Source organism: Polypterus senegalus, chromosome 2 (genome assembly GCF_016835505.1).
Source record: "Polypterus senegalus isolate Bchr_013 chromosome 2, ASM1683550v1, whole genome shotgun sequence".
Classification (NCBI taxonomy): Eukaryota; Metazoa; Chordata; class Cladistia; order Polypteriformes; family Polypteridae; genus Polypterus; species Polypterus senegalus.
This window is the reverse complement of record NC_053155.1, coordinates 78,338,646-78,365,847: the sequence shown is the minus strand read 5'-3', so window position 1 is coordinate 78,365,847 and position 27,202 is coordinate 78,338,646. Positions and strand designations below refer to the sequence as shown.

Sequence of the window (27,202 nt, the reverse complement as noted above, 5' to 3'; positions counted from 1 at the left end):
ATATTGTTAATAATCACACTTGTGGTGGAGCGGTACAGCTGCTGCTTCACAGGGAGTCTCATCCTTGGTGTTCCCTTCCTGGAGTTGCCATGTTTTCCTGGTGAGTTTCCACAGTGTGCTCCAGTTTCCTTCCAAGAACATGCCAGTTTGGGGATTTGGTAATGCTAAAATGACACTAGTGTGTGTGTGTGTGTGTGCCTGTATTCTCCTTCTAATGAGCTGATGCCCCGTCCAGGGATTGTTTCTGCCTCATACCCAATGCTTGCTGGAATGGGCGCTTACCTGGATTGATGGAAGTAATCATTAATCGTCCATCCTTTTCAGAGATTTTGTGGCAAGGTCTCCTGAGAACTTAATGGAGGTTCCAGGCAATTCACAACACCACGAACCCGAATGTTTTCTCACCATGATGGTATCTTGCACTTCCACCTGGCAGAATCTTCCAGATTTACGTAAAGTACACGCACAATATATAAACGGTTCACCGCATGCATAGCAGTAGCGTCCACAGACGCACGTGTCGTGTCATGTGAAGTATAAACCCAGCCTTAGATTTCTAAGATTATCTATTTCCTTTCGCCCATGATTAACAGAACATTAAAATGTATCATAGTGCTTTGGATAATTGGAAAAGTATTGAAAATTAAAATTGTTCTAATCTGTCTTTTTGCTTTGTTTTCTTTACATTTTGTAGATCCATTTAAATGACAACCTGGGTAAACTGTCCCGTATCCTGGAGTTGGATCACTTTGCGCTTGTGGTTCATGATCAAATTCAGTGTAAGTAAAGAAATTTGGTCAATCTGAGAGTGTCATTGTGTAAACGTATATATCACTGTATGCCTAAAAATATCAGAGGAGGAACGACATTTGAAACAATAGACATTGGTTGTTGGTACTAGGTTTGTACCACCAAATTGTTGTTTTGTCATATGTAGTAATTTATTGTAGACCTCTGGAAGGCATTTATTTTTTTGTATCTTTTTTTAAAGTTGTTTGCATATGATTTTTTTTTTTTTTTTTACTTTTTCCCCCCAGATCTTGCTGATGGCTCTTCCAGTTTAAAACAGATGGTGTTTGGTGTAGTGACGGCAATCGACCTACTCAATTTTGTTGCCAGGAAAGAGAAAAACCATACTGACTGCTGTTAAAGGATTTAAACCACCAGAGTCTTTGTCAGCTTGTTTCTGCTCTTTTTAGAGTGGTCCTTTTATTTTAAGCTGATCATTTTTTTAAATCTGTTTTATTCTGCAAATTCAGTGACAATGTTGGTGTAGCTAAGGACAATTTTCTCAGCTTTTATGTTTTAATTCATGCTGATTAGAACTATCCTCTTGACATTTCAGTTTTAATATTCCAAGTTTGTTGCTTTTCATAGGATATAAATATGAATACATTCCTTTCATTTAAATTGGTGCATAACCAATTTGCATCTAATTTTAAAATATTTCTCTGGATGGAATATTTCAGAAAGAATTTGCTTCCATCACAAAAATAAATGGCTTCACAAACGCATCTATTGCACCACAATTTTTGTAAAGGCCTAAAATAAACCACTATGATCATTATGTTTGATTTGTCTTAAATCCTTTAAGACCTGAGCAAGCTCAGTGCAATATTTTTTTGCTTCAGTTATGTAACTTCATGAGAAGTCATAGACACAGTAAGATTTACTACTGAACAGGCACATACTGTATTCTTAAGGCAGTCGGGTACTGTATAGATAAATGTCCGTTGCCCAGTTCCAAGTCTGTATTTAATGATACTGATGGCACAGCTTCAGTGGGCGGTTAGTAGTCCACAATGAGGCGTTTGTGTTCCATATTTCTTCAGAATGATTCTCTGGCAGGTATTATCATGCTAAACATGAATAGCTATGAATGTATCAATGATCTATTCAGTCTACAAAGATGGAAAGGATGCTGAATATTCAAAGCTCCTGTGTCACAATGCCACATGGTTGTAGCTTTCTGAAATTTGAGAAGTTAAATGGGTCATCCATTTTTATCTGTAATGTTTGAACTTTCTTTTTTTTTTTCTGTTTGCATTTAATACCAGTTTGCAGGCATACAGCATTAATTTGTAAATATGAAATACTGCTTTGTGCTTGTACAATGATATTGATGAACTATATTGGTTTACAAATAGAATACAGTGTATTAATTTATATTGATACAGTATTCAATTACATTAAGTTCTATTAAGTCTACCTAATAATAATAGCGTATATATTTGTTTGTGTGTATAATGGTGTTCATGACAAAGATTATGGTGTTTTTGCCCTTATACCATTGGTAGATATAACCTGATTTTTAATGCAGCATCTGGCTGTTTCAAATTGATACTCCTGGGTCTGTTGCATGGTGGGTGAGGTGGATTATAACCAAGTAATACTATTTAGTACACCCACTAACCTACAGTATTTTGAAGCAAACAATTTGTGGAAAGCAACAGTAGGCACAAGAAAGCCCTGTGCATACAGTAAATGGGAAGCCAGTGTGTACAGACAACATATACCCTGTATGCCATTAAGAAGTATTCATAGACTGATTAGTATGAACATACTAGGTAATATTATAAAGTATAACGTGATGGCTGGTTTGTCACTTCTCAGCCATTTCTTGTTTTATGTTTACAAACTGACTTGGCAGGAATACTAACTCTGTCTAAGAACTCCAGAACAGACATAACTATAAAGCTACGAATAGCCCTAGAGGTTTGAACTGTGTCTTTCAAGTTATGGCTTCATGACTTGGGACTGTCCAAAATACACAAGTGCCAGTTTACAGTCTGAGAAAGTACTTGGCACTGTATTTAAGGCATCTTGTACTTGGGTGACCGCCGTCTGAAGAATTCTCTATTTTATCACAAGACAACTGTGGTTAGTAATATTGGAGTGTAGGGAATGTCAGGTTAACCTCAGATCTCCAAATATCAGCTGTGGTGTGCACCTGATATATACAGGTATATCTATGACTGTCCATATGCAGGTCTGTTTCCGGCATAGCCCCACAGCTACCCCTCTGACCATGTACTGTAACTGCCTCTGTTGGCCAATGTTGCCACAGCAATATCCGTGACAGTTGGACTAATATGCAGTCACAGGAGCAGTGTTGTATTGACTCACTGGCCTAAGCAATGTAAAGTTTTGATGGGCCTGTCACTTTTTGTCTGAGGTACTGAGAACCAGCTGTTTCCTCTCACTGTCTGCTGTGTGGTTTGTCAGGTCACAAGCTGCAAGACTATAGCTAAACTTGTTTTTTTCTGTTTTCAATGAGGCTATGATCTTTTCAGATTTGATTTAGAGGTTGAAATTATTGTAGCTTTGTCAAACTACTGTACAAATCTGTATTTTATACTTTGCCCATTTTGTCAACTGTTAATCTAAAAGTTGTTTACATCTACCTTTATGCAAATGATTTTTAAAATACAGCAATCATTCATTTTATTTTAGAACTAAAGGTTTTGCATTATCTTTCTGTTTTGGTTTTGCACTAATTGAACTAGCAAAAGGCAAATAAACTGATTATACATTCAACATTTGTGTGTTTTTAAAATTTGTTCATGTTGCTTCTGTTTATTCCAAGGTCCATGTGGATCACATAAGCGACCTTCAAATTATATTTCTGGCATCCACTTGCTACTGAAATGCCCCATATTCACCTCTTTAGCTGGTTGTTAACTCTCTTACATTGGATATTGCATTCTACAGTTCCCTGCTGACTGCGGTGGATTTTCTTGTCATGGTATCCTTGCTTCCCTAATATTCCACTAGACATGCTTGCAGGAGTGGTATGTCAAGTAACACTTCAGTATACATAGCAATACCTGTTTGTGACATGTGTTCTTCAGTGCTGGGTCTCCACTTACCCTCCCATAACCCAAAGCTAGGCATGTTAGATTAATTTTGCCACCTTAAATTTGGCTAGCATGAATATGTGCTGTTGCCCCTGTGAAGTATGGATACATGCCTTCCACTCCATATACCAAGGGCATCAATGCCTTTCAAACCCTTATTGGATTCAATTGAGGAAGAAGATCTGAAACTGCTCTAGGAATGAACTATTTAAGGCTTGGTATGTCGGAAAGTCATACTACTGTCCGTGCCGAGTATTGCAAGGATTGAGCATTTTGGCATCAGTGTCCTAATGGTTCTTTAGACCTCAGTCACTCTGCAAACAACCCAACCCCCATTTGTTCAAAGACCAGCTGTCCACTTGATTGTTCACCATATTGTGACTACAAAATGCATTTACTACTCCAGAGAAAACAAAATTTCTAAGACCAGTTTTACTGTGATTGGACACATCCTTAAATGTGGAGCTTTACATACTGCTTTAGATTCTTGCTGAGGATGAGTTGATGAAGCTCTAAAGAGGAGGACAGTGGAAGTTCACTGGAAAGGACCACTGAGTAATGGGCCAAATCGTGGTGAAGGAGACTTCTTAACACCAGCATGACTTCAATACTCTTTGGAAACATGAAGGTAATGCATTAATAAGTAAAATTGGCCGTCCAGTTTGCAAAGCATTGGCACCAGTGTCCGACCCACCTAGATATCCTGAATACGATTAAGCGTTCATAAAATGACGAGCGGATATATCACCATCTTGATTCAAGCCACGTGTTTCGAAAACACCAAAGCCTAGCCTCCGAAAAGTGATACAAATGCTCAAGGGGGCGCCAAAGAGCAGCGCTTAGTTCAGCCGCGACCTTTCGGGCGAACTTCCGGGGTTTCTATGGAGACGGATAAACAAGCAGTGTTGCTCTGCGAAGCGAAAGCTCTGCGGCTTGCAAACTGACATTCGGAAATCCCACTTGTACTGCACGATGTCGGACAATGGATCTGAAGATTTCGAGGAGCAGGGCATCTCTTTAGGGGTGTGTAATCACGATCTGTGACAGTTTTATGAGAGGCTTGGAACTCGTCTGGTGGAGATTCGTTGCATCCCGTTTATATAATGCGTTCTGAATGTCCATTAGCATTCAGAAAGGTTTTAATACAGTGACGTTATTTTTTCAGCGTGTGAAATTTAGATTTAGGAAGGAAGAGAAAGATAAAAGACTTGCTTTCAACATTTGTAATCGAATTTGTTAAATGTTTAATATAATTGTGTGTAGGTTATGTATATATCCTAATCGATTATCTGTCACGAATGCAATTGTTTTCATGTAAATCTATAAATGGATTACGTATGAGGGATATTAGGCAAGGTGCTTAAAGAGGGGCTGGCGTCTTGGTTTTGGTTCTGTCTTGGCCTGATGCCATCGGCATAGGCAATGGTGACCCCGAATCAGTTAATGGAGAGGAGATTGTACGAGCGTACCCCCGGTGAATAAACGGTGCGTATTTGAAAACATTAGGGAGGGAGGAATCCTCTCTCGGTTTGAGCTACTCGCTTTCTGTCGGTAACAAGGTCCCAACTTGTAGTTGAATTCCACTTTGGGATTTCACAATCGAATACCACTGCAGTAATCGAAAATGGAAAAAAGTTATAAAGTAATACCGTCCAGTTATTCATGAGGAGAGGAGCCGTGTGTTGCTGGTCATCTGTAAGCTTTCGTTTTTGTGATAAAGTCACAAACAAGAACGATAAAGACGAAAGAAACTGGGAATAGTTAATCTACTTTACAATAAATAATGGGGTTGAAAATTACAGTTCACTGCTCGTCCTCCGAAGGATTGCAGCGCCATCAGCAGCTACTTTTCGGTTAGGGCCACGGATGAGGACTGAGCCGGTGACAGACCTCACCTGAAATCCTTCTGCTTTTAAACTCACATATAGTCAATTACAATTACATATATATATATTTTTTATTTCAATTAAGTTAGTCAGGCATATTCCTTGACAAGTTGATGCCTGTGAACTGTACGCATTGCCTGCTCTCCTCAATAACGGCCAGACGCCTGTGTACCCTACGAATGTGCGCTTTTAAGGGGCTGCAGTTTGACCTGAAATTCTTAACTGTCACCTGCGTACAAGTGATAGCTCTTCCCGTCGTTTTCCCCTCTAATTTCACATTATACTGTAAATACATAATGCAATTACGTTGTATTTTAAACCCTCTCGTTACTTTGCAAAATTAACGTACTCACTTAACAGCTTAATCTGTATTTTCTTTTAAAATAATATTTCATTTTGTGTACAAATCTCATTTTGGTTCTCGCATCATTAGGTTCTCCATTTGCTTTCCACTCTAGTTTTCTGCTCTCCTTTATTCCCGGCTGAATGTTCAAGAGGTCTTCATGCATTTTTCTTAAACTAATCACCACTTTAAACTTCACTTTATTCTAGGAGTATGAAGGGGATCGAAACGAAGAAGGAGAGAGGCACGGCCATGGAAAGGCAGTTCTCCCGAATGGTGACACATATGAAGGACACTACGAAAGAGGAAAGCGGGCTGGAGAGGTGACGATCACATTTATGCAGCTGTTCTGTTCTGATGACAATTTAATATATTTGTCAAACATATTTTTTTTCTTAAGTTTTTACTAAGGGGTCGGGAGGAATGGGTGGAATATTTGGGCAGCATTGTAGAACAAGACAGGAGCTGTTTCTGGGTGTGCTGCCAGTACGTAGTCGTGCACACACACCGGACCAATTCACATTTAGCTATCCGTTAAATAGCCGTTATTAGTCAGCATGGTGGCACAGTGGTTAGAGTTGTGCGATCACAGCTGCTGGTTCTCCTCTTTTTGCCGGAAAGCATCCTTATTGAGGGGTTGGCTAACGCAGCACTGTGTATCACAACTTAAAACTATAAGTATCCCATCCTAAAACGGATATCATGTCTGCCACCAAGAAACAGTATAATCTGCTATCTTCGTCCTCGTCGTTTCCACCTTATTCTGAACGAGAATTTTTGTTTCATCGTAGTTTAACTCTTTTAGTAAAGCCATGCACTTGTATAGCAGCGTTTTTTGCCAAAAATGTAATGTTTTTCTTTGATAAAAATAAAGAATCATTGCTTCATATCAGGTGTATCGTCCGTCACGAATAATGAGTGCAATGAAATTCCTATCTGCCCGTTTGGCCAACTGTACGTCATGTAAAACATAAATATACAGACGTACAGTGGGGTGGGATATCCAGACGTTCAGTTTTTATGTTCCGTTTGTCCCGTTTTTAGACGGCCGAAACGCCAAGAGGTACCCTGGATTTCGATTTCGAATATTTTAAACGTGTTGCACACACGCCGGATTAATGCGTTAGTTGTGTCCCATTATGGTCCCTTTGAAAATCTGGTCACACCTACAAATGCCCCGGTTTGGGACTTTGAAAATATCGTCTCCCTACAATAAGGATTTTCCTTTCCCATAAAATATCTCGACATTGACATTAAAATTCATTTCACGTGTAATTTCATAAATACTTACCTTATTAAAAAGTTTTTGGGAGTTTCCTATTTATTTGTTTGTTTGTTTGTTTATGGCGGTTAGAAAGCTATAAACATATTCCTCGTCAATGGTTTGGCAACACCGCCCAGTTTTTTCTGGACCCGTACATTTCTCAGAAAAGGATCCATGTGAAAATAAACTGCGGAAAAAATGTCTATTGGTAATTTAACATGGATAAAATAGAAACCAAGATGAGACAAAAGACTTAACTTTGCGACAATCGGTATAATCTTACTAAGCAACACAATTGTTATCCAAAGCACTCGAGAAAAGACGCTGCAGCTGAGGCGAGCAGTGAGCGTGACCACCAGAACAAAATCTGCGCGCTCTAATAGAACTGTCCTCCCATCAGCCCCCTCGCACTGCTACCTGAAGGTAATTGTAGTCCGTTTCGGCACCGACACATGGTTTCGGATTAGACAAAAATGTTGTGGAGAAAGGAGTTATAACTATACTAAGTACCTTTCTTCCTTTGTTAATAACACACATTTCACTGGTTTTGAATTAACCGAGTTTTGATTTTTTTTTTTTTTTGTACATGAAGTGAAACTGGAATCAATGGCTCTGGTTCCATGGGCTATATCTGTAAGGGGTTTCCTCCTTAATCCCAAGGCTACTCAAAATTGGACTAGTAAAAATGACTACTGGCATGTGTAAGTGAGCATGCCTGGCCTTGGGCCATTGCGCCACCAAGAGCTGTTTGCCACCTTTTGCTCAGTGTTGTGCGAATAGGCACCAGGGTTCCATGAATTTGATGTATGTTAAAAAAAAAGATGAATAGATATTCCAATAGACTATTTTATAAATAGCTTTAGTAGTGTAATAGTGTTTGTCTCTACTCCACGATGCCATTAGTAGTTCAGTGTTATAAAATTACAGCATTAAAGATTGCACAAGGGTTCTCTGTATTCTAATATTCCTTATGTGTGGAAGTCTTGTGGGTTGGAAAATGCCCCATTCCACAGCATTATATTAGGAAATAACACTCAGAAACAGGTTGTAATTAATAGGTGCACCAAGCCAAGACATCTCCATCTTAGAAACACACCACAGCGTAGAAAATCACACTGTAGAAGATGTTAAGGATGTCACAACCCACATTAATGATGCTAACTGAATATGTGATGGGCATGCATGCACAGGTTGGGTTTGGACTGGAATCTCAGTCCTGGCCACACTTGCCATTGGCAGTTTTAAAACATGGAGACAAAGAGAACTGCTGTATGGAACATAACAGTTTCCACAAAAATACTTGAAATGACTTCTGCCACAGCACCACAGCTGTGACGTGCAGTGCTACCCACTGAGTTGTTCTGCCCATCTCTGCTCTTTTAGTAACGTACGTCTCTCATGAGTTTGCACTCTGCCATGCACCTTAGGCTGTCTGTATGGCAGTAGAATTTATCAGGCGTGTTTAGATGTTAATTTGAACAAGCTAATGCTAGTCTGTCACAGAGCTTACTCACATACATACATACACCTTTTGAATCACCATATAGCCTAACTTTCACATCTAATTAATTTTAAAAAATGATGTTGCAGAGCACTATTTTCACCTTCACTTTGATTGTCTTTTCAGCTCAATGTCCTCTTTGTTATCTGAGAGGCACATATTAAACATGCAATGTAATGGAGTATTTGTTAGGCTCGTTTTCTGGGGCACCTAGTCTGATGTAAGTCCAAAGATGCGTTGTGAGTGTAGATGTACAAATACCACAAAGCACCGGTGTAGAAAATTTTGTTAAATGGTGCGACTCAAACCACTTACACCTTAACACCAGCAAGAGGTTTTGACTGCCATCTATCTTAAAGAGTGCTTTTCCTGTCCGACTGTCTGTTTGTCTGTCTATCTAAGATAGCTAAAGGATCTATCTATCTATCTATCTATCTATCTATCTATCTATCTATCTATCTATCTATCTATCTATCTATCTATCTTTGATAAACATAACTTTTCTTTGTTATCCTCTCAACAATATACTTGTCTATATACTGTTTATATATATTTATATATATATATCTATTTATACTTGCCAGCCTAAAGACTGTTTAGGAAAAAAATTCTGAAGCCAACCAATAAGACTCAATATGCTTAATCCAGTTTGCAGGGGATCAATGGCTTTCCTATAGTAGTCTCTGGTACAAGGGAGGAACCAAACCTGGATATGGCACCATTTCATAAGACATGAGTAAATGAAAAGTAAGACAATGAGTTCACACCAAAAACTATTTTAGGGACTAATGTCTCTCTTAAATGTATGGCTGGCATGGCAGACATATCCAAAGTAAAAGCAAAGCTCATTCACACACTAGCAGCTTTGCTTTGGAATAAATTAATTCTCTAAATGGATGGATGGATACAAATTCAATCAAAAGCAGGAGATGGCTTCTTATTTTGAAGCAAAATTGAAAGACAAGCAGGAGCCTTGTTGGCTCCATGGTGTTGCATCTTTAAAGCATATTACGTTGATTGTGTTTTTATTGTATTATGCCCTGTACTATAGGCTCCCACTGTTTCCTTCTAATTGTCTTCTTTATAACAACCACAACATGAATCTCTGTGCATCTTTTCCAGGGGACATACAGATTCAAAAATGGAGCACGTTACATTGGAGAATACCAGTTGAATAAGAAACATGGTCAAGGCATATTTTACTATCCAGATGGATCAATATACAATGGTAAAATATTTGAGCTTTTATTCTCTTTTAAGGTTACTCACTTGAATTCACTCTGGAACTCTGATTTTTGGATATAACAGTAAGACAGGTCTGTAATGGATACTGTTATTAGGAGAAGCACTCGTAAGTGCCCTAATATTTTCAGTGCTTAGCCACCATTACACAATCAAAGCCTAAAAAGTTCTTTCACTTTTCTCCATCTTTTCTCAACTTTTGACTCATCAGATTAGAACTGTGGCCGAGATAAGAACGTGGGTTTGGATGCTGGTGCTGTATAACCTTTCTGAGATTTTTTGGTTTCCTCCTGTACTGAAAAAAAGGCAAACCATCTAGATTAATGTGCCATAAGGTCCCATTGGAGGTTTGTGTGTGTTTGAGTATATCCTGATCTAGATGAGACTCTGCTTTGAACATTTTGGTATAGGCTCTGGATGTCAAAAACAGTGTGAAGCTGACCTAGGAAGCTGAAGGCCTGATGTTATCTCAAAGACTGATCATCAATACATTGGTGCTCCAAAAATATTATTCACTTATGTAATATGATGTTGACTAGTGTATCAGTAGGGGGCGTTAGCGCTCCCTTGAACCCTCAGGTACCACGCCAAATACCTGGTAAAAGTCCAATAATTCTTATTTTTATTATAATAATAACATGCACCAAGCACCCTCCACTCCACACTATTCATAAATAAATCAACAACAAATCACAATAAATCAATCCTCCACTCCCAGACGCGTTGCCCTCCTACCACCCAGCTCAGCTCGCCTTCTGGGAGCTCCCATAGTCCTTTTATATTCCCTGACCTGAGAGTGTTCCCAATCCCAGTCCATGTGATCCTGTATCACTTCCGGGTCAGGTAAACGTTCTTTTCTTCACCCCAGAAGCCCGTCACTCTTCCTTTGACGAACTTCCGGGTCATAGGGCACAAATGAGTCCATTGGCCTCCCAACAGCGACTCCCAGTGTTCCCCAAGGTATCCAGCAGGGCTGTGCATAAAAACCACATAGTCCATGAGGCCCTGCTGGCATTCGGTGCCCATCCATGCTATCGGGAGAGCTCCTCCTGGTGGCCTGGGGATGAGGGCCAGAATATGACACACTAGATTCTCTGTAAACCAGTACAGGACCATGCTGAGTTGGGGCATTTTGATGCTTGCTCAGGTGGCTAGGGTCCGTTGAGCTTCTTATAATAATTCTTAAGTGTCATTACCTTTTTTCCAATTCTCGAGCATAATGCCAGTGTTAGGGAACACACCCAGTCAGTGTTAACGCTTTTTGTAGATATGACACCTCAACACAGCCACTCAAACATGGACAAATTAGTTGGTACCACTCCATGAAAAAAGAAGAACTCACAATTGTCTCTAAAATAAGTTGAAATGGATAAAAATAATTATCATCCATCATTGTTTATCCCATATATAACAAAAATCAGACTTTACCTTTAGACAGTGTCACTCAAAAGAACAAGCCTGACATTCAAATGGTGAACTAAGAGAAAACGCTTTGTCTTGAACAGGTGGCTGGGTGGACGACCAGAGACAAGGACATGGAGTTTACACATACGCTAATGGAGACACCTATGATGGAGAATGGCTAAACCATCAGAGGTAATTCCCACAATTCAAAATAAGTCCAACTTATTTTTAAAAGTGTATTAGTTTATTACTGTGTAATTGAATAGACATGTGGCTGTTCAGCACACCTGTAAATAAATAGCAGTGTTATATTATCTCTTACTGTTTCATAGTTGTAAATCTGTTTAAGCACCCTTAGTCTGAAGAAGTGCACTGTTTAAGTCAGAGTTGATTTTTGAAGTTTTTCTGTTGTATTTACATCACGCTCGTGGAGTATACAGTTCTGTAGGTTGTTCTCCTTTACCTCATACTGTGTCCCAAACGTCAGAGATCATCCCAAAGAGTTGCCTCTCACTGCTGCTTCTCTACTGGTGGCCCACAATCCCATATTTCTATGTTCAAATCCTGTAGTTCTTCATTGTTTTTGTGGTGCGTACACATCCTCTGCCTTTTTTGGGGGTACAGTACTCCAGTTTTCTGCTCACAGTGAGATAGGTTACTTGGCAACTGAACACTGGCCTGGTTTAGGTGAATGTGTCCTGCTTTTTTCCCATTGTTTCCTGTCTTGTAACTGATGCTGTCAGGATACACACTGCTTTCCAGTGGGCTTTTATAACAAGGAAACCTAACTTGCCAGCTGTAGGTCATCCATCCATCTCTAGGAGTCAAACCCATAACTTCTCAATTGCTAGGCCAGTGTGTCTTTCTGAACTAAATCTTGTCTCCATTAACTTAGCAGGTACAGTGCAGTGGAGGAGGCATTGTTGTTCTCACCTTGACTTGGTCACAATTCTATATGGTATATTTATATTTTATACAACATAAAGTACTTTGACAATCAGTGGACAGAGATAATCCTGTTGATCCATTTGTTTCATGGCCCTGCTTGTTCACAGAGCCTGTCCTGCCAGCATAGTAAGCCAAGCAGAGCCAACTAATCTTCATTCTTTCAGCTAAAAAACATCTCATGAATCTGACCTTCTCTCACTGATCAAACATTTCTTCATGCTTTTGTCACCTCTTGCCATGATTATTGAAATGTTCTACTCCTTGGTGCTTCAGGCAAAGTGCTAAATAGATTATAACTTGTACAGAGTTCTGCATCCAGAATTTTAATACTTGCTAAACCCTGGGAACATATAACCACTTCACTGATTTTCTTGCGCTGTCTGCCTGTTAAATATCAGATCTCTAATAAAATTCTTTTGTTAACATATAAAGCTTTTCCTATAATCCTGTCTATATTCCCAACATCTTACAATGCTATGTATACACCTTGTTGTTTGTTGTCTCACACACTAAATGCAAGCTTTTAATTCTGCAGTGTCCAGAATACGGAACTTAAATGAGAGACTTCTTCAATTGCTGTTTTTATCTAAAATTATAGCTTTTTTAACAATCTTTTATGTGCTGACTGTAATTTGTAATTTTCACTGTCTTACTAATCTGTTTTTAATTCTGTTTATTTTTTGTATGATTTTGTTTTAACTTATTTTTGTACTGTGTTCTTGAGTGTCATGAAAGGCACTTATAAAATGTATTATTATTATTAGTTAGTTATTGCTCTTCACGCTGGTCCGAGCACAGAACTTTAACTGAAAGTTTACATCTCTCTCTATCTTGGGATTTCTGCTTCGCATCTCCAAAGGATAAACAGATAAACGGAGGTTTCGAGTTCTAACTGTAGGGCTCTTCTCCATGTCAAGACTGGTCTTCCTTTTTCCCTGTGGGTCCCATTTCAAGGCATGACTTGGAATGTTTGTCTACTCCTTCCGTAGGGTGAGCCTGATTCACTTCCATTTCCTTTCCTAGATGGTATTGACAATGGGCTGTTGCCACGTTCTCTGCCAGAGCTCCTGGATGGAAATCCACTTTGACCGCCAAATGCACAGGATCTGTTATTGGCAGGTGTTAATGTAGACTTGTAGCAAGTGGTCAAGGTGCTTAATACTTCTCCACGTTTCTGCCCCAGACAGTAGGACAGACTTAACATTTGTATTAAACACCCTCAACTTGGTTTGAAGACTAAGGTTCTTATTCATCCATACGGGTTTCACAGCAACAAAAGTCTGGTGTGCTTTAGTGATCTGAGTGTTCACATCCTTGGCTGTCCCTCCTGTTAAGTTAACTATATTTCCCAAGTATATGGAACTATCAACATCTGAGGCGAGTGGAGCTTTCTGGAGGGAGTTCACTCACAAGCTCTTGGTCTTTGTGGCGTTGATCCCTAGACCTGTGGCCCTGGTTACACTGTGGAGTCTGTTTGTCTTTGCCTGGGTGTGCTGGTGGGTATGCTATGATAGTCTAATGTCATCACCAAAGTCCAGTTCCTCCAGCTTTCAGGTCAGGATTCACAGTATGCCCCTAGGCTGATCCATTGTTGTCCTGCTCAACCAATCAGTCATGAGTAAGAAGATAATCATGGTTCAGTCTTGCCTAACTCCAGTGTTTATACTGAATAATAATAATAATTCTTTACATTTGTATATAAACATTATTATTATTATTTATTATTATTTATTGTTATTATTATAACAACCTTACTAGTTTGTCCAGCAATCATATAGCACAGTTACTGTCATTCTTCCTGACACAATTCAGATTTAGTCAAATGTAATAATAAGAACCAATTATGCAGGTTTTAAGGAGCCACAGTGGACAGCAGGTTCAAATGCATTTCTGGAGTCTGGTATTAGCATTTGCAGGGATTTGTAGCAAATTTGTTATATTGCTGTATTGCAGACACGGCCAAGGTGTTTATACTTATTCTGAAACTGGATCCAAGTATGTGGGCACCTGGAAAAATGGGAGGCAAGAAGGATCTGGAGAAATGATCCATCTGAACCACAGATATCTGGGAAACTACCAAACCAATAATGTAAGTTTCACCTTGGTAGAAGTTTTCATTTTTGCTCAGAAGCATAGAGGTGATGACTGCCCCATCTTTCTCTCAAGCTTTTGTATTTTAACTCTTGAGTTTTATTTTGTCCCTTCTTACTGTTTTCTCACTTGCTTGTGTGCTGACTGCTGTCTGTCTCAAATACGGCTTTCAGCATTACTCATCTGCATGTACCCCTCAATTTGTATTCTAGTATTACTATTGCCCACTTTGGTGCTCTCAAATACCCAAAGTCCTTTGTGCCCAACTGCTGCTGTAATCTCAGCTAAAGGTAAAGCAAAGACAAGGGTTAGAGGGAGACCTGATACAAGGGAACGTTATTGAGTGGACATATAGGAAACCTAATGGAGCAAAGAAAACCACAGAAGCACCTGGCTGACCACACTGGCCTCTGGAAATGGCCTTCTCTCACTGAAATATGTCCACTGACAGATATTTTTCACACAAGATATGCAACTTGCCACCCTGGCAATCATAACTACTATATTTTTAAATTCATTAGAAAAATTAATGAATGGGAAAAAATATTTAATGGGCAAAGGCTATTTGTGTGGTGAAAAGTATAAAGAAAATTAGAAATGCCGTACTAAACTTGTTTAGTCCTTCTTCAAGCGGCTGTGAAAATATTATATGACCCATACAACCTGAAAGACTAATGTCTGATTTATTTATCTTCAATTTAAAAGCCTTCAGGTCCAGGGAAATACGTCTTTGATATTGGCTGTGAACAGCATGGAGTCTATGAACAAAAAGAACAGGTGAGTAATAAATACGATAAGATTTAATACCAGACATTTTTTAAACTGGCTGCTGTAACAATCATATTTGTAGTCTGGGCAGTGTTTAGAAACTGGATAGTGAATAACAGTACTCGATATTCTTTAAAACTGGCCTTTGGAATATTGGCTGACTAGCATAGTTCCTCATTAAATGGGATCTACTGGACAAGGTGCTAACTACTGGAAAGGAGACTGAGATACAGTTATTCCTTTTGTGATTACCAGATATTTTTTGTTATCTATCTATCTATCTATCTATCTATCTATCTATCTATCTATCTATCTATCTATCTATCTATCTATCTATCTACCTACATCTGTAGTAAATATCTAAAGAAGCCCAACTGGTACCCAGAGCTCTAAAAATATTTTCTTGATCATCAGCAACAATGACTTGAGACCTGGTTTTCAATGATTTTGACCCAGTGCTGGCACTTGCTCCCGTTAGTCCAATAGCTGATAGATCAAATAGTGTTAAATTAAGAGAAGAGGCTTTCCAGGCTCAAATTGATGAGCCTGTGGATTTCCACCAGGTTATTAAAACAGATTTAGCAGGAAAAGAGCTAAAGGGAAAATAACCTGTTGGAGAAGATCCAGTGACAGGAAAGAAATTTTAAGCAGAAGAAAATTAAAAGAAGACTGAAGGACCTAAAAGAGGCAATTTTGGACCAGAAAGTAGCTATTTTGGGACATTCCCAAAACATATGAAGAAAAGTGCTAACTGCCCCAGATTGACATAAATGGCATAAAAGGTTGGAGGCAAAGTCCATAATAAATCGATTACATAGAGTATAATCTATGCACAAACTTAAATAGAATATTTTGGTAATTAGGGTTTCTAGCAGATATAGTGATGTTTCTAAAATAAAGGACCATTGGAGAGGAAAGGCCACAGGTAGTTCATGTTGCCAAATAGATTAAATGTGCAAAGTATGGTGTGAGGAATCTCACATATAGGGCTGATATGGGTTATACTAATACTGTATAACTGGATTAAGGGGTAAAAGATAAAGACCAATCTAAGATGGAAATTTAAAAAAAGAATGATGAAGCAGGAATGTCATAGATGGACCCTAATGACTGAAATGTGAGAACACCAGAGTTTTCAAAATTGTCTCCAAATGTGAAGATGCCTTGCTTGAACCACAGTAGAATGGACACTGGGTTGTCTCCAATATATTGTGCTGGACTATGAAAAACAGAGGTTTGAACTTGCCAGGATGGACGTGACTCCAGCTGTCTTTCCACCTTATGCCAAATACTTGAGGCATAGGAAATTATTAGGCCAAGGTTTCATTTCTGAGATTTTAATTTATGATTACAGGATAATGGTACCGGATAACACCTTCATTTCCCAGTTTTATCACATTCAGGCCCATCATTCTAGGACCCAATTTATACAGAATTATACTCAGGGTCTCAAATATTGCCTCCACCATTAAACAATTAAGGCCCATGTTATGACTTAATCTTTTTCTTCCATGAGTCACAGACCAGCTAGCTTATATCTGAATATCTGAGTTCATTAAGGTTACTCATTCAAACTACAGTACATGCATCAATGATCAGAACTATGAAATAGCTGTCTTGCCTTTTCAATATAATTAAAAAATAGATAATTTATTCAATTTGACTTTATCTGATAATATTGGAATTTTTTTTTAATTAGTGCTGCTGCCAGACGTTTTGATATATCAATTGTTGAAGTTGAAGTATCAGTTGTTACTAGGATATATGGTAGTACTTTGCAGCCCCATTGTTATTAGGTGCGTTGAGTCGGTTCCAAATCATAGTGACCCTGTGTACAACAGAGCGAAACATTGTCCAGTCCTGAGCTATCATCGCCATTTCTTCCATGTTTGAAACCATTGTTCCAGCCATGTCCCTGCACAAGGTGGATTGACACAGTAGATAGATAGATACTTTATTAATCCCAGGGGGAAATTCACATACTCCAGCAGCAGCACACTGATAAAGAACAATATTAAATAAAAGAGTGATAACAACGAAAGTATAATAGACAGACAATAATTCTGTATAATATTAATGTTTACCCCCCCGGGTGGAATTGAAGAGTCACATAGTGTGGGGGAAGAACGATCTCCTCAGTCTGTCAGTGGAGCAGGACAGGGACATCAAACTGTTGGCTGTAAGTTTGCGCCCCTATTACTTGCCCAGAGAGTTTGGACATGTCATTGTTACTGTTTGCATCCCTCCTTGGGTGGACATGGAGATAGCGGGTGACATAACCCATTCTGCTGTTGCTAAGTACAAACACAGCACCCTGAGGCACTTGTGGTAATAGCCAGAGACTTTAACCACGTGCCGCTGGACAAAACATTACCTGCCTTCTCCCAGTATGTGGATTGTAACACCCGGGGAAATAGGACTATCGACCTACTGTATGCAAATGTTAAAGACGCATATAGCGCCACCCCGCTGCCTGCGCTTGGGAAAGCAGATCATAACATGGTTTTGCTTCAGCCTCACAACAAACCAAGAGTGAGGGATCTACCTACAACCCCACGCTCATTCAGGAAGTGGTCCCCTGAGACAGAGCAGGTTCTGAGAGACTGCTTTGGAACTACAGACTGGGATATACTGCAGGGGTCACATAGTGAGAATATTGAAGAGGCTGTTAGCTGCACTACTGACTACATCAACTTCTGTATGGACTTTGTAGTTCCAGTAAGAACAGTACGCTGCTATGCTAACAACAAGCCATGGATTACAAGTGACATCAAGGGCCTTTTGAACCAGAAGAAAAGGGCTTTTAAAGGCGGTGATCACCATGAGCTCAAGCACGTGCAGAAGGAGCTCTGAGTCCAGCTCAGGGTGGCGCTGGAGCAGAAGTTGCAGAATAACAGCATGAAGGAAGTATGAGATGGGATGAAGGTCACTGGCTGCAGCTCAAAGCGGGGTGCCACCATTGAGAGAGACGTGGAGGGAGCAAACCAGATGAACAACTTGTTCAACAGGTTTGACCACCCTAACCCACTCTCACCTCGGAGTACTGCACCCTCCACCCACCCTTCCTTTTGCTGTTATCAGCATAGGAGAGACATCCCCACCCACAATTACAGCAGCCCAGGTAAGCAGAGAGCTGAGGAGACTTTGTGCCAGCAAAGCAGCGGGTCCAGATGGAGTATCGCCACGACTGCTGAAGGCCTGTGCGTTGGAGCTGGGGAGTCCTCTACTGCGCATCTTCAACCTGAGCCTGGAACAGGGGAGAGTCCAGAGGCTTTGGAAAACATTTTGCATCACCCCGGTCCCAAAGGTATCACGTCCTAGTGAGCTAAACAACTTTCCGGCCTGTCGCTCTGACGTCACATGTAATGAAGACCATGGAGCGCCTGCTGCTTCACCACCTGAGGCCACACGTCCGCCATGCCCTTGACCCTCTGCAGTTCGTATACCAGGAGAAGGTGGAAGTGGAGGATGCCATCATCTATATGCTACACCGATCCCTCTCCCACTAGGACAGAGGCACTGGTGCTGTAAGAATTATGTTTATGGACTTCTCTAGTGCCTTCAACACCATCCAACCTCTGCTGCTTAGGTACAAGCTGACAGAGATGTGAGTAGATTCATACCTGGTAGCATGGATTGTGGACTATCTTAAAGACAGACCTCAGTATGTGCGTCTCAGGAACTGCAGGTCTGACATTGTGGTCAGCAACATAGGAGCGCCGCAGGGGACTGTACTTTCTCCGATCCTGTTCAGCCTATATACATCGGACTTCCAATACAACTCGGAGTCCTGCCACGTGCAAAAGTTTGCAGACGACACTGCTATTGTGGGCTGCATCAGGAGTGGGCAGGAGGAGGAGTATAGGAAACTAATCAAGGACTTTGTTAAATGGTGCAACTCAAACCACCTACAACTGAACACCAGCAAAACCAAGGAACTGGTGGTGGATTTTAGGAGGCCCAGGCCCTTCATGGACCCCGTGATCATGAGGGGTGAGTGTGTGCAGAGGGTACAGACCTATAAATACCTGGGAGTACAGCTGGATGATAAATTGGACTGGACTGCCAATACTGATGCTCTGTGTAAGAAAGGACAAAGCCGACTATACTTCCTTAGAAGGCTGGCGTCCTTCAACATCTGCAATAAGATGCTGCAAATGTTCTATCAGACAGTTGTGGCGAGCGCTCTCTTCTACACGGTGGTGTGCTTGGGAGGCAGCACAAAGAAGAGGGATGCCTCACGTCTCGACAAACTCGTGCGGAAGGCAGGCTCTATTGTAGACACGGAGCTGGACAGTTTGACATCTGTGGAAGAGCGATGGGAACTGAGCAGGCTCCTGTCAATCATAGGGAATCCATGGCCTTTACTGAACAGGATCATCTCCAGACAGAGGAGCAGAGCTGTCCTGGACATTGTTCCTGCCCCACACTACGCGACTCTTCAATTCCACCCGGGGGGGTAAACATTAATATTATACAAAATTATTGTCTGTCTGTTATACTTTCATTGTTATCACTCTTTAATTTAATATTGTTCTTTATCAGTATGCTGCTGCTGGAGTATTTGAATTTCCCCTTGGGATTAATAAAGTATCTATCTGTCTATCTAGCTATCTATCTATCTATCTATCTAATCTATCTATCTATCTACTGTGTCAATCCACCTTGTGCAGGGTCTTCCTCTCTTCTGCTTTCCTTCTGCTTTACCAAACATGATGTTCTTTTCCAGAGATTTCTCCCTTATGACAACGTGTTCAAAGAATGTGAGCCATAGTTTCACCATCTTCGCCTCTAATGAGCATTCTGGTTGAACTTCTTCCAACACAGATCTGTTTGTTCTTTTGACAGTCCATGGTATGGTCAACATTCTTAGCCAGTATCATAACTTGAAAGTGTCAATTCTTCGTCGATCTTCCTTGAGGTGATTGAAAATACCATTGCTTAGATCAGATGCACTTAAGTCCTTAAAGACGCATCTTTGCTATTTAACACTTTGGAGAGGTCGTTCACAGCAGATTTTCCCAGTGCAATACATCATCTTATTTCTTGACTGCAGTTTCCATGGACATTGATTGTGGATCTAAGAACAATGAAATCATTCTCAACTTCAATCTGTTCTCCATCTATCGTGATGTTGCATGCTGACTCAGTTGTGAGGATTTTTGTCTTTATGTTCAGATGTAATCCATATTGCAGACTGTGGTCTTTGATCTTCATCAGTAGATGCTTCAAATTCTTTAGTTTTTAGCAAGCAAAGTTGTATCATCTGATTATCTCAGGTTGTTCATCAGTCTTCCTCCAATCCTTACACCACATTCTTCTTCATATAGTCCGGCTTCTCGGATGATTTGCTCAGCATACAAATTGAACAGGTATGGAAAGAGAATACAACCTTGATACACACCCTTCCCAACTCCACACCATTTAGTATTCCCTTGTTCTATTCGAACAACTGCCTCTTGGTTCACGTATAGGTTCTGCGTGTGGATCATTAGATGTTCTGGGATTCCCATTCTTCACAAAGTTATCCTAATTCGTTGTGATCCACAAAGTCGAATGTAAACTGACAGATGTATGGTGGCTGCAGCTCCCATAGGGCTTGTTTATTTCATTACTTTTAAATTCAATTCTGCTATATGGAGAGTGCTATTAATTATTCAGGTAGCTTTTTCCTGACCTTTTTCAAGATTAAAGGATGCAAATTCTATTTTGGCAGTAACTGTGGATGGGATGCCACAGGGCACAATCCTTCATACACAGACCCACACTCACTCACATCAGTGAGAGGAAACTTGCTGCATCCAGAAAAAGCCCTTAAAGACACAGGGGGAATGGGAAATCTCCACACAGACCTTGGTTTGAAACAGAACCCAGGACTCAAAAGCTGTGAGGTACCAGCACCAATCTCTGAATCAGCATGCCACGCTTTACGAAATAAAAATATTTTAATACACAGTCCCAATAACCACCATTTGTGCACTCTTTTATAGGAAAAAAATGATGGTGAAGAAGAGGAAGCAATAAGTATAATTTCAGTAAATTGGAAAGCAGATAAAGTTACAAGCTTGGCAGTGTGGACGCCCCCAGAAAATATACCTTTGGAAGAAAAACCAGGTTAGTATATTTCATACACTGAACAAAGTGTATGTATATTGTAAATGACCATTACTGCAAGTTCAGGTGAGAAAATGTACCTGGTACAGAAATAAACTAGGAGCTATAGTGGGATAGGTATATGTATTGGGTGCCTTTACACATTTTGTACATTTTTCACATCCCACCACATATTTACATGTGTTAAAAGGGAGTTATTTTAGTCTACATAATTTCCACTGCACTTACAGACCTAAAACATTAAGAATTAGGTAACAGAATGTCACAAATAAAATGTATTCCCACCACTATAGCATATACTGTAGTTGGTTAAAGAACTTCTAAAGAAATGGCAGTCTTGGGTTATTGTGGATAAATTGTCTAACCTGGTGTAGTTTTTGCCATTCTTTTGAACAGAATATCTCAAATTTGAGATCTTGGCCTGCAGTGTGCAATCTTTGACATACAATTTCCATTGTATTTAGATCAGTCTTTGGTTGGGTCACACAAGGTCATTTATTTTCTTTTTGCTGAGCTTCTCGCATTGTTGATTTTGCTTTGTGCTTAAGGTCACTGAGTTGGCGGGAGTTGGTGAGTGAAGTGAGTAGGGGGAAAGCCCCCTAGACATTTTTAAAAAAATGTTTTGGAGAACGGCTTGGTGCCAGAGAAAACTTGCAGGCAGCCCACCATTTGCTGCAGCATACAACTAGGACAAACTCAATAGGCCCTAACTGCTTTCTGCTTCAAACCATCTGACTAACTTGACTGCTTTTGAGTTTTTGTGAGCTTTGTCTTTTTTTTTGGAAAAAAACAGTACTTTGTTTGGAAAATATTTCAGCTTTTTCATTTATCTATACTTAGAAAATCTGTGCCACAGTACTCTGCCATACTGACTTGAGATATTTTTCCAGTTGTTCAGGAGCCAGAGGTTGAAGAAACAGTTGAAGAACCAGTTGGAGAGGCAGTAACTGCAGATGAAGAGGTCAGCCAACTGCAAGAAGAGACAACTGAAGAAGTGGCTGAGGTGGCAGAACCTGAGGTGGCAGAACCTGAGGCGACAGAACTTGAGGCAGCAGAACCTGAAGAAGCGGCTCCTGCAGAGGCAGAAGAGTAGTTTCATAAATCCATAATCCAACATTGCATTTTTTGAATTGTACATAATTTCATTTTAACTGTCTAACTTAACTCTTTTTACAGCTTCTTTCTACTTTCCAATACCTACTAAAAGGCAATGCTAAAAATACAGAGCAGCTCAATAAAATCAAATTAAATGCAAATTTTAAACTGACTTGATTTATATGTAACACTGGACTCGCAAGAAGAATAGAACCTTTGTTAATTGTACCCTTATTGTGGTAATGATCTGCCTTTAATGCTCATGTACATACAGTATGTGGGCATCTGTATACAAGCTGTGCTGAGTGTATGCTAAAATTGTAATCTGATTGCTCCTGTTATGCACAGAAAGCAATTAATAACACAGTTGGCCCAAAATATTTAAACAAATCTGGAAATTTGGAAAAACACAGTACATACCCATACATTTCTACAAGTGAGGGTTTGAGTGGGATATGCACTATAATTTGCTCTCATTCTGTATATAACCTGCTTATGAAATACTAGCTGTGTGGGGTCTTCAGGACAAAAAACAACCTGGAGACTCCCTAGCAATTGTACTATATTCGTGAACCTGGAGTGGCGTCCGCTAGGACGTGGACCCACGGTTGTGCTTGCTGCCCCAAAAAAAGGCACTGGCGAAACCACATCTTAGCCGTATCGCGAGTCATATTAATCGTTGTCTCTAGAAAATACCTCCAGATAGACATATTTTAGTGGAAACTTCAACCTTTGTACCCATTGCTGAGGTGTTTAACTTTCATGTTGTTGAGCTGCGGAGTTTGCTTCCTTTCGACGTTGTATCTCTTCATCTGTGTAATCAGCACAACGTCGTTGTTGCCCGACGGCGTTGAATAGCATCCACTTGCAGAGCCACAGAACCATACGTCACAGCAGCTGTTGGGGTCTTCCGTTGTGAATTGCGTACAAGTGCGGAAAAAATTTAAACATGCATGCATACGCCATCTAGTGGCTGTGGTTGAGCACGAGCAGAGCGGACTGCTCCATACACACACAGGTCTTCCATTTACCTGCTGTATGTCTAATAATTTTTTTATATACAATTTACAGTGTTGTATTTTTGCTTATTGCTATTATAATATTACTTTGCTAGCTTATCTATTTTTATACATTCTTTGTTTGACTACTATGCTTTATCAGTCATGGAGAGAAGTATTTTGGGCTCAGGGAAATACTGAGAAAGATCTCCATTTGCAGGGATTTCTTAGCTAAAAGCAGTTACGCTTATAGTTAAACACTAATTAAAAATACATTATCTTAAAGCCATAAAAAGTGTTACCAGATTCTTGCAATTAACAACAACATTTATTTCTATAGCATGTTTTCATACAATGTATCTTAAGGTACTTTACAAGATAAAGAAAGAAAAAAAGGAACATATAAAAATAAAACCTGGCAATAAGAATAGAGGAATAACAAAGAATAAAGTAAGGTCAGATGGCCAGGAGGACAGAAAAAAAAAAAAAAATTGGCAGGGGTTCCGAGACTGGGCATTTTACCTAACATAAATGATCTAAATCAGTCCTCATGGTTTTCAGGCTTCACATGAAAGAATTAGTTAAGAACTCCATAACCACTGGACCCTGGACGCGCCGGGGCATCACAATCACGGACCTGCCCAACCCTAGCATCTTTCACCTTCCAAACTTCTACACATTTTGGCAGCACCTAGAGAAGACAACAGCCGAGGAGCCGAGAGCACCTCAACTAGCAGCAGGCGGAGAGAGAGCAAGACAGAGCATCCTAACTTCTGCAGCTTCAATCCATTCTTCTGATTGCTCCAGTGTGGTTTTCCTGGCAGAGACTGACATTAATTATATGCTGAATGATTCTTGTTGTGGTTATTTGGTCAATTTTGTGGCTTTTTAGCAGTATGGTAATTGGAATGACCTTTTCACTGTGCATTTCACAGCACTGAAACTGGTTCCTTCCCTACTAGACACACACCAGTCAAGCAAGCCCAGCCAAATTAGACAACCTTCTCATTTGAACAAATCTCTTTATATTTACCTGGAAAGGCGCTTAACTATTTTAATAGATTGATAATTTATTATGAATTTTTAGAATGTATTAAATTCAAAAACAATTTACAGACTGGGACAGATATAAACACAAAATCAAAAAAACACTATTTTGAGGACCACCTTCCAAATAAGGCGATAAAGTACAATACAATACAATTTATTTTTGTATAGCCCAAAATCACACAAGAGGTGCCACAATGGGCTTTAACAGACATTGCCTCTTGACACACCCCCAGCCTTGACTCTCTGAGAAGACAAGGAAAAACTCCCAAAAAAACCCTTGTAGGGAAAAAATTGAAGAAACCTCGGGAAGGGCAGTTCAAAGAGAGACCCCTTTCCAGGTCGGTTGGGCATGCAGTGGGTGTCAAAAGAAGGGGGTCAATACAATACACAGACCAGAACAAATCCTCAATACAGACCAGAATTTAACAGTAGATGATATCACATAATATGATTTGGATTTGTTTAGAGTCCTGGAGATCTCAGCCATCAAGCTGCTTCCCCTATTTGGCCATTCCACAGCTGAAACAGCGCTGGGCCAGCCAATCTGATGAAAGGATCCCTCTTTCCCACAATTCCTGCGATCCTCCATCAGGTATGACTTTACCTTAGGCAGGCAAAACAACTTGGCAGGTGGGCCTTGGCACCAAGTGCCACATTTGAGTACAGCAAAAAGAAACAGAATAGGTGAGGGTTAGTAATAAATTATAACAATCATTTTACTTATGTTATAGTGCTAATGACTAACAACAGAGATGCAGTATGTACAGTTAATCAGCAGCTCTAGTCAGGATATGCTAAACTGAAGTAGTGAGTCTTCAGCCGGGATTTAAAAGCTGAGACTGAAGGGGCATCTCTTATAGTAGCAGGCAGACCATTCCACAGTTTAGGGGCCCTGTAACTAAAACATTTGACTTCGCTTTATATGTTAAAAGGAGGAAGATTTTGAAATCTGCCCTAAACTTAACTGGGAACCTGTATAAAGATTTAAGAAATGGAGTTATGTGTTCGTATTTTCTTGTTCTTGTAATAATTCTTGCAGCAGCATTCTGGATTAACTGGAGGCTGTATAAAGAACAGTTTGAACATCCAGTGAACACTGCATTGCAGTAGTCAATCCTACCAGAGATAAATGCATGAATTAATTTCTCAGAATCCTGTTTATTTAGAAAGTGCCTTAATTTCCCAACATTTTTAAGATGGAAGAAACATGATTTGGACAACTTTGTAATATGCACTTTAAATGACATGGTAGAGTTAAAGATAACTCCTAGATTGTGGGCTGATTCAATAAAATGAATGGTGATTCCAACTGAGTTAAATGATGACAGAATATTGTTGTGATCAGCGTCATTCCCTCTAACAATTAACATTTCCGTTTTATCTGTATTTAAAGAGAAGTAGTTCTCATCCATCTACTCCTTTAATTCACTAACACAACTAATTAAAGACAACATCGGAGAAACTTCATTTGATCTAAATGAAAGGTATAACTGGGTGTCATCTGCATACAAGTGAAAATTAACATTATGTTTCCTAATGATAAATCCCAGTGGAAGCATGTAAAGTGAAAACAGTAAAGGTCCCAGTACTGAGCCCTGCAGGACACCATATCTCACTTCTATGTATAATGATGGAGTACTGTCAGTACATTTCTGTACATATTGGAATCGATTTGATAAACAAGAACTAAACCAAGTGAGCACGGTGCCAGTAAGCCCAACATCATTTTCTAGCCTGTGCAGTAAAATAGAATGGTCAATGGTGTCAAATGCTGCACTTAAATCTAACAACATAATTACAGTGGAGTTTCCTTCATCAGAGGATATCAGAATGTCATTTACAACATGTGTTAGTGCCGTTTCTGTACTATGACCAGTGTGGAATCCAGACTGCAATTTTTGCAATGCATAAGGTGTGACTGAAGCTGATTGGCGATACCCAGTGTGGAATATGGCTGGCAGCTTATCCCAGCCAATACCCCCAAGCCGCCAGATGGTGCCATCCCTGCAACATGGAGGGGCCTCGAATTCCAACAGGGCATTATGGAACTTGGAGTCTTTCATCACAGCCCTGCTGGATAACGTGGGGGCCGCCAGGGGACGCTACAGGGAGGCCCAGGGATGTGTATTTTCCATATAGCACAGTCGAGGGGATGGAATAAATGATGTACTTCCGAGCTGAAAAAAAGGAGTTTCCACCCGACCCGGAAGTGTTATAAAGTCACATGGACTATGGGACAGAAACACTTCCGGGTCATGGACTTTAAAAAGGACTGTGGGAGATCCCAGGGTGAGCCGAGTTGGGAGGAAGGGTGACTGAGCTGCTGAGTGGATTGGAGGATTGTTGATTAAGTATTGTGATTATTGAAAGTATATTGGAGGTGGAGGTGCTTTGTGCACTTTATTGTACAAATCAATTAATTATTTGGACTTTTATCTAGTGTCTTACGAATTGTCTGAGGGTCCAAGGGGACGACAGCACCCACTATCTGTCACACCAGTTAGGAGTCCTAAGCAACATTTGTGAACATCTGAAGAAAGTTAAAAATATAGCTAGACATTGATCTAAGTAGTGTTCACCACTATACACTCACGTTTCCTAACTAAGAAGCTGGCAATACTTGGGGTTAATTCAAAACTAA

General features: G+C 40.0%; 2 protein-coding genes across 2 annotated transcripts in view; both read left to right on the top strand.

Moving 5' to 3' along the window:
• Positions 1–3,537, top strand: part of cbsa (cystathionine beta-synthase a) — a 41,831-nt gene extending 38,294 nt beyond the window's left edge. The window contains exons 15-16 of the mRNA XM_039744041.1: positions 695–779; positions 1,038–3,537. Coding sequence (XP_039599975.1) covers positions 695–779; positions 1,038–1,150 — 198 coding nt within the window. The 3' untranslated portion in view covers positions 1,151–3,537. The remainder of the gene's footprint in view (positions 1–694; positions 780–1,037) is intronic.
• A 1,197-nt stretch (positions 3,538–4,734) lies between these two features.
• Positions 4,735–22,674, top strand: rsph1 (radial spoke head component 1). The gene is made up of 8 exons (XM_039744040.1): positions 4,735–4,880; positions 6,296–6,409; positions 9,974–10,079; positions 11,599–11,689; positions 14,399–14,534; positions 15,242–15,313; positions 21,295–21,418; positions 22,309–22,674. The coding sequence occupies exons 1-8, from the start codon at positions 4,830–4,832 to the stop codon at positions 22,509–22,511; spliced, it is 897 nt and encodes a 298-aa protein (XP_039599974.1). The 5' UTR covers positions 4,735–4,829; the 3' UTR covers positions 22,512–22,674.
• The last annotated feature ends 4,528 nt before the right edge of the window (positions 22,675–27,202 follow it).

Excerpts from the sequence above, each read along its gene's own strand:
- rsph1 (XM_039744040.1), top strand. The coding sequence starts at position 4,830 with ATGTCGGACAATGGATCTGAAGATTTCGAGGAGCAGGGCATCTCTTTA. Across the intron at positions 4,881-6,295 it reads AGCAGGGCATCTCTTTAGGG|GAGTATGAAGGGGATCGAAA; the intron begins GTGTGTAATCAC and ends ACTTTATTCTAG. Across the intron at positions 11,690-14,398 it reads GAATGGCTAAACCATCAGAG|ACACGGCCAAGGTGTTTATA; the intron begins GTAATTCCCACA and ends GCTGTATTGCAG.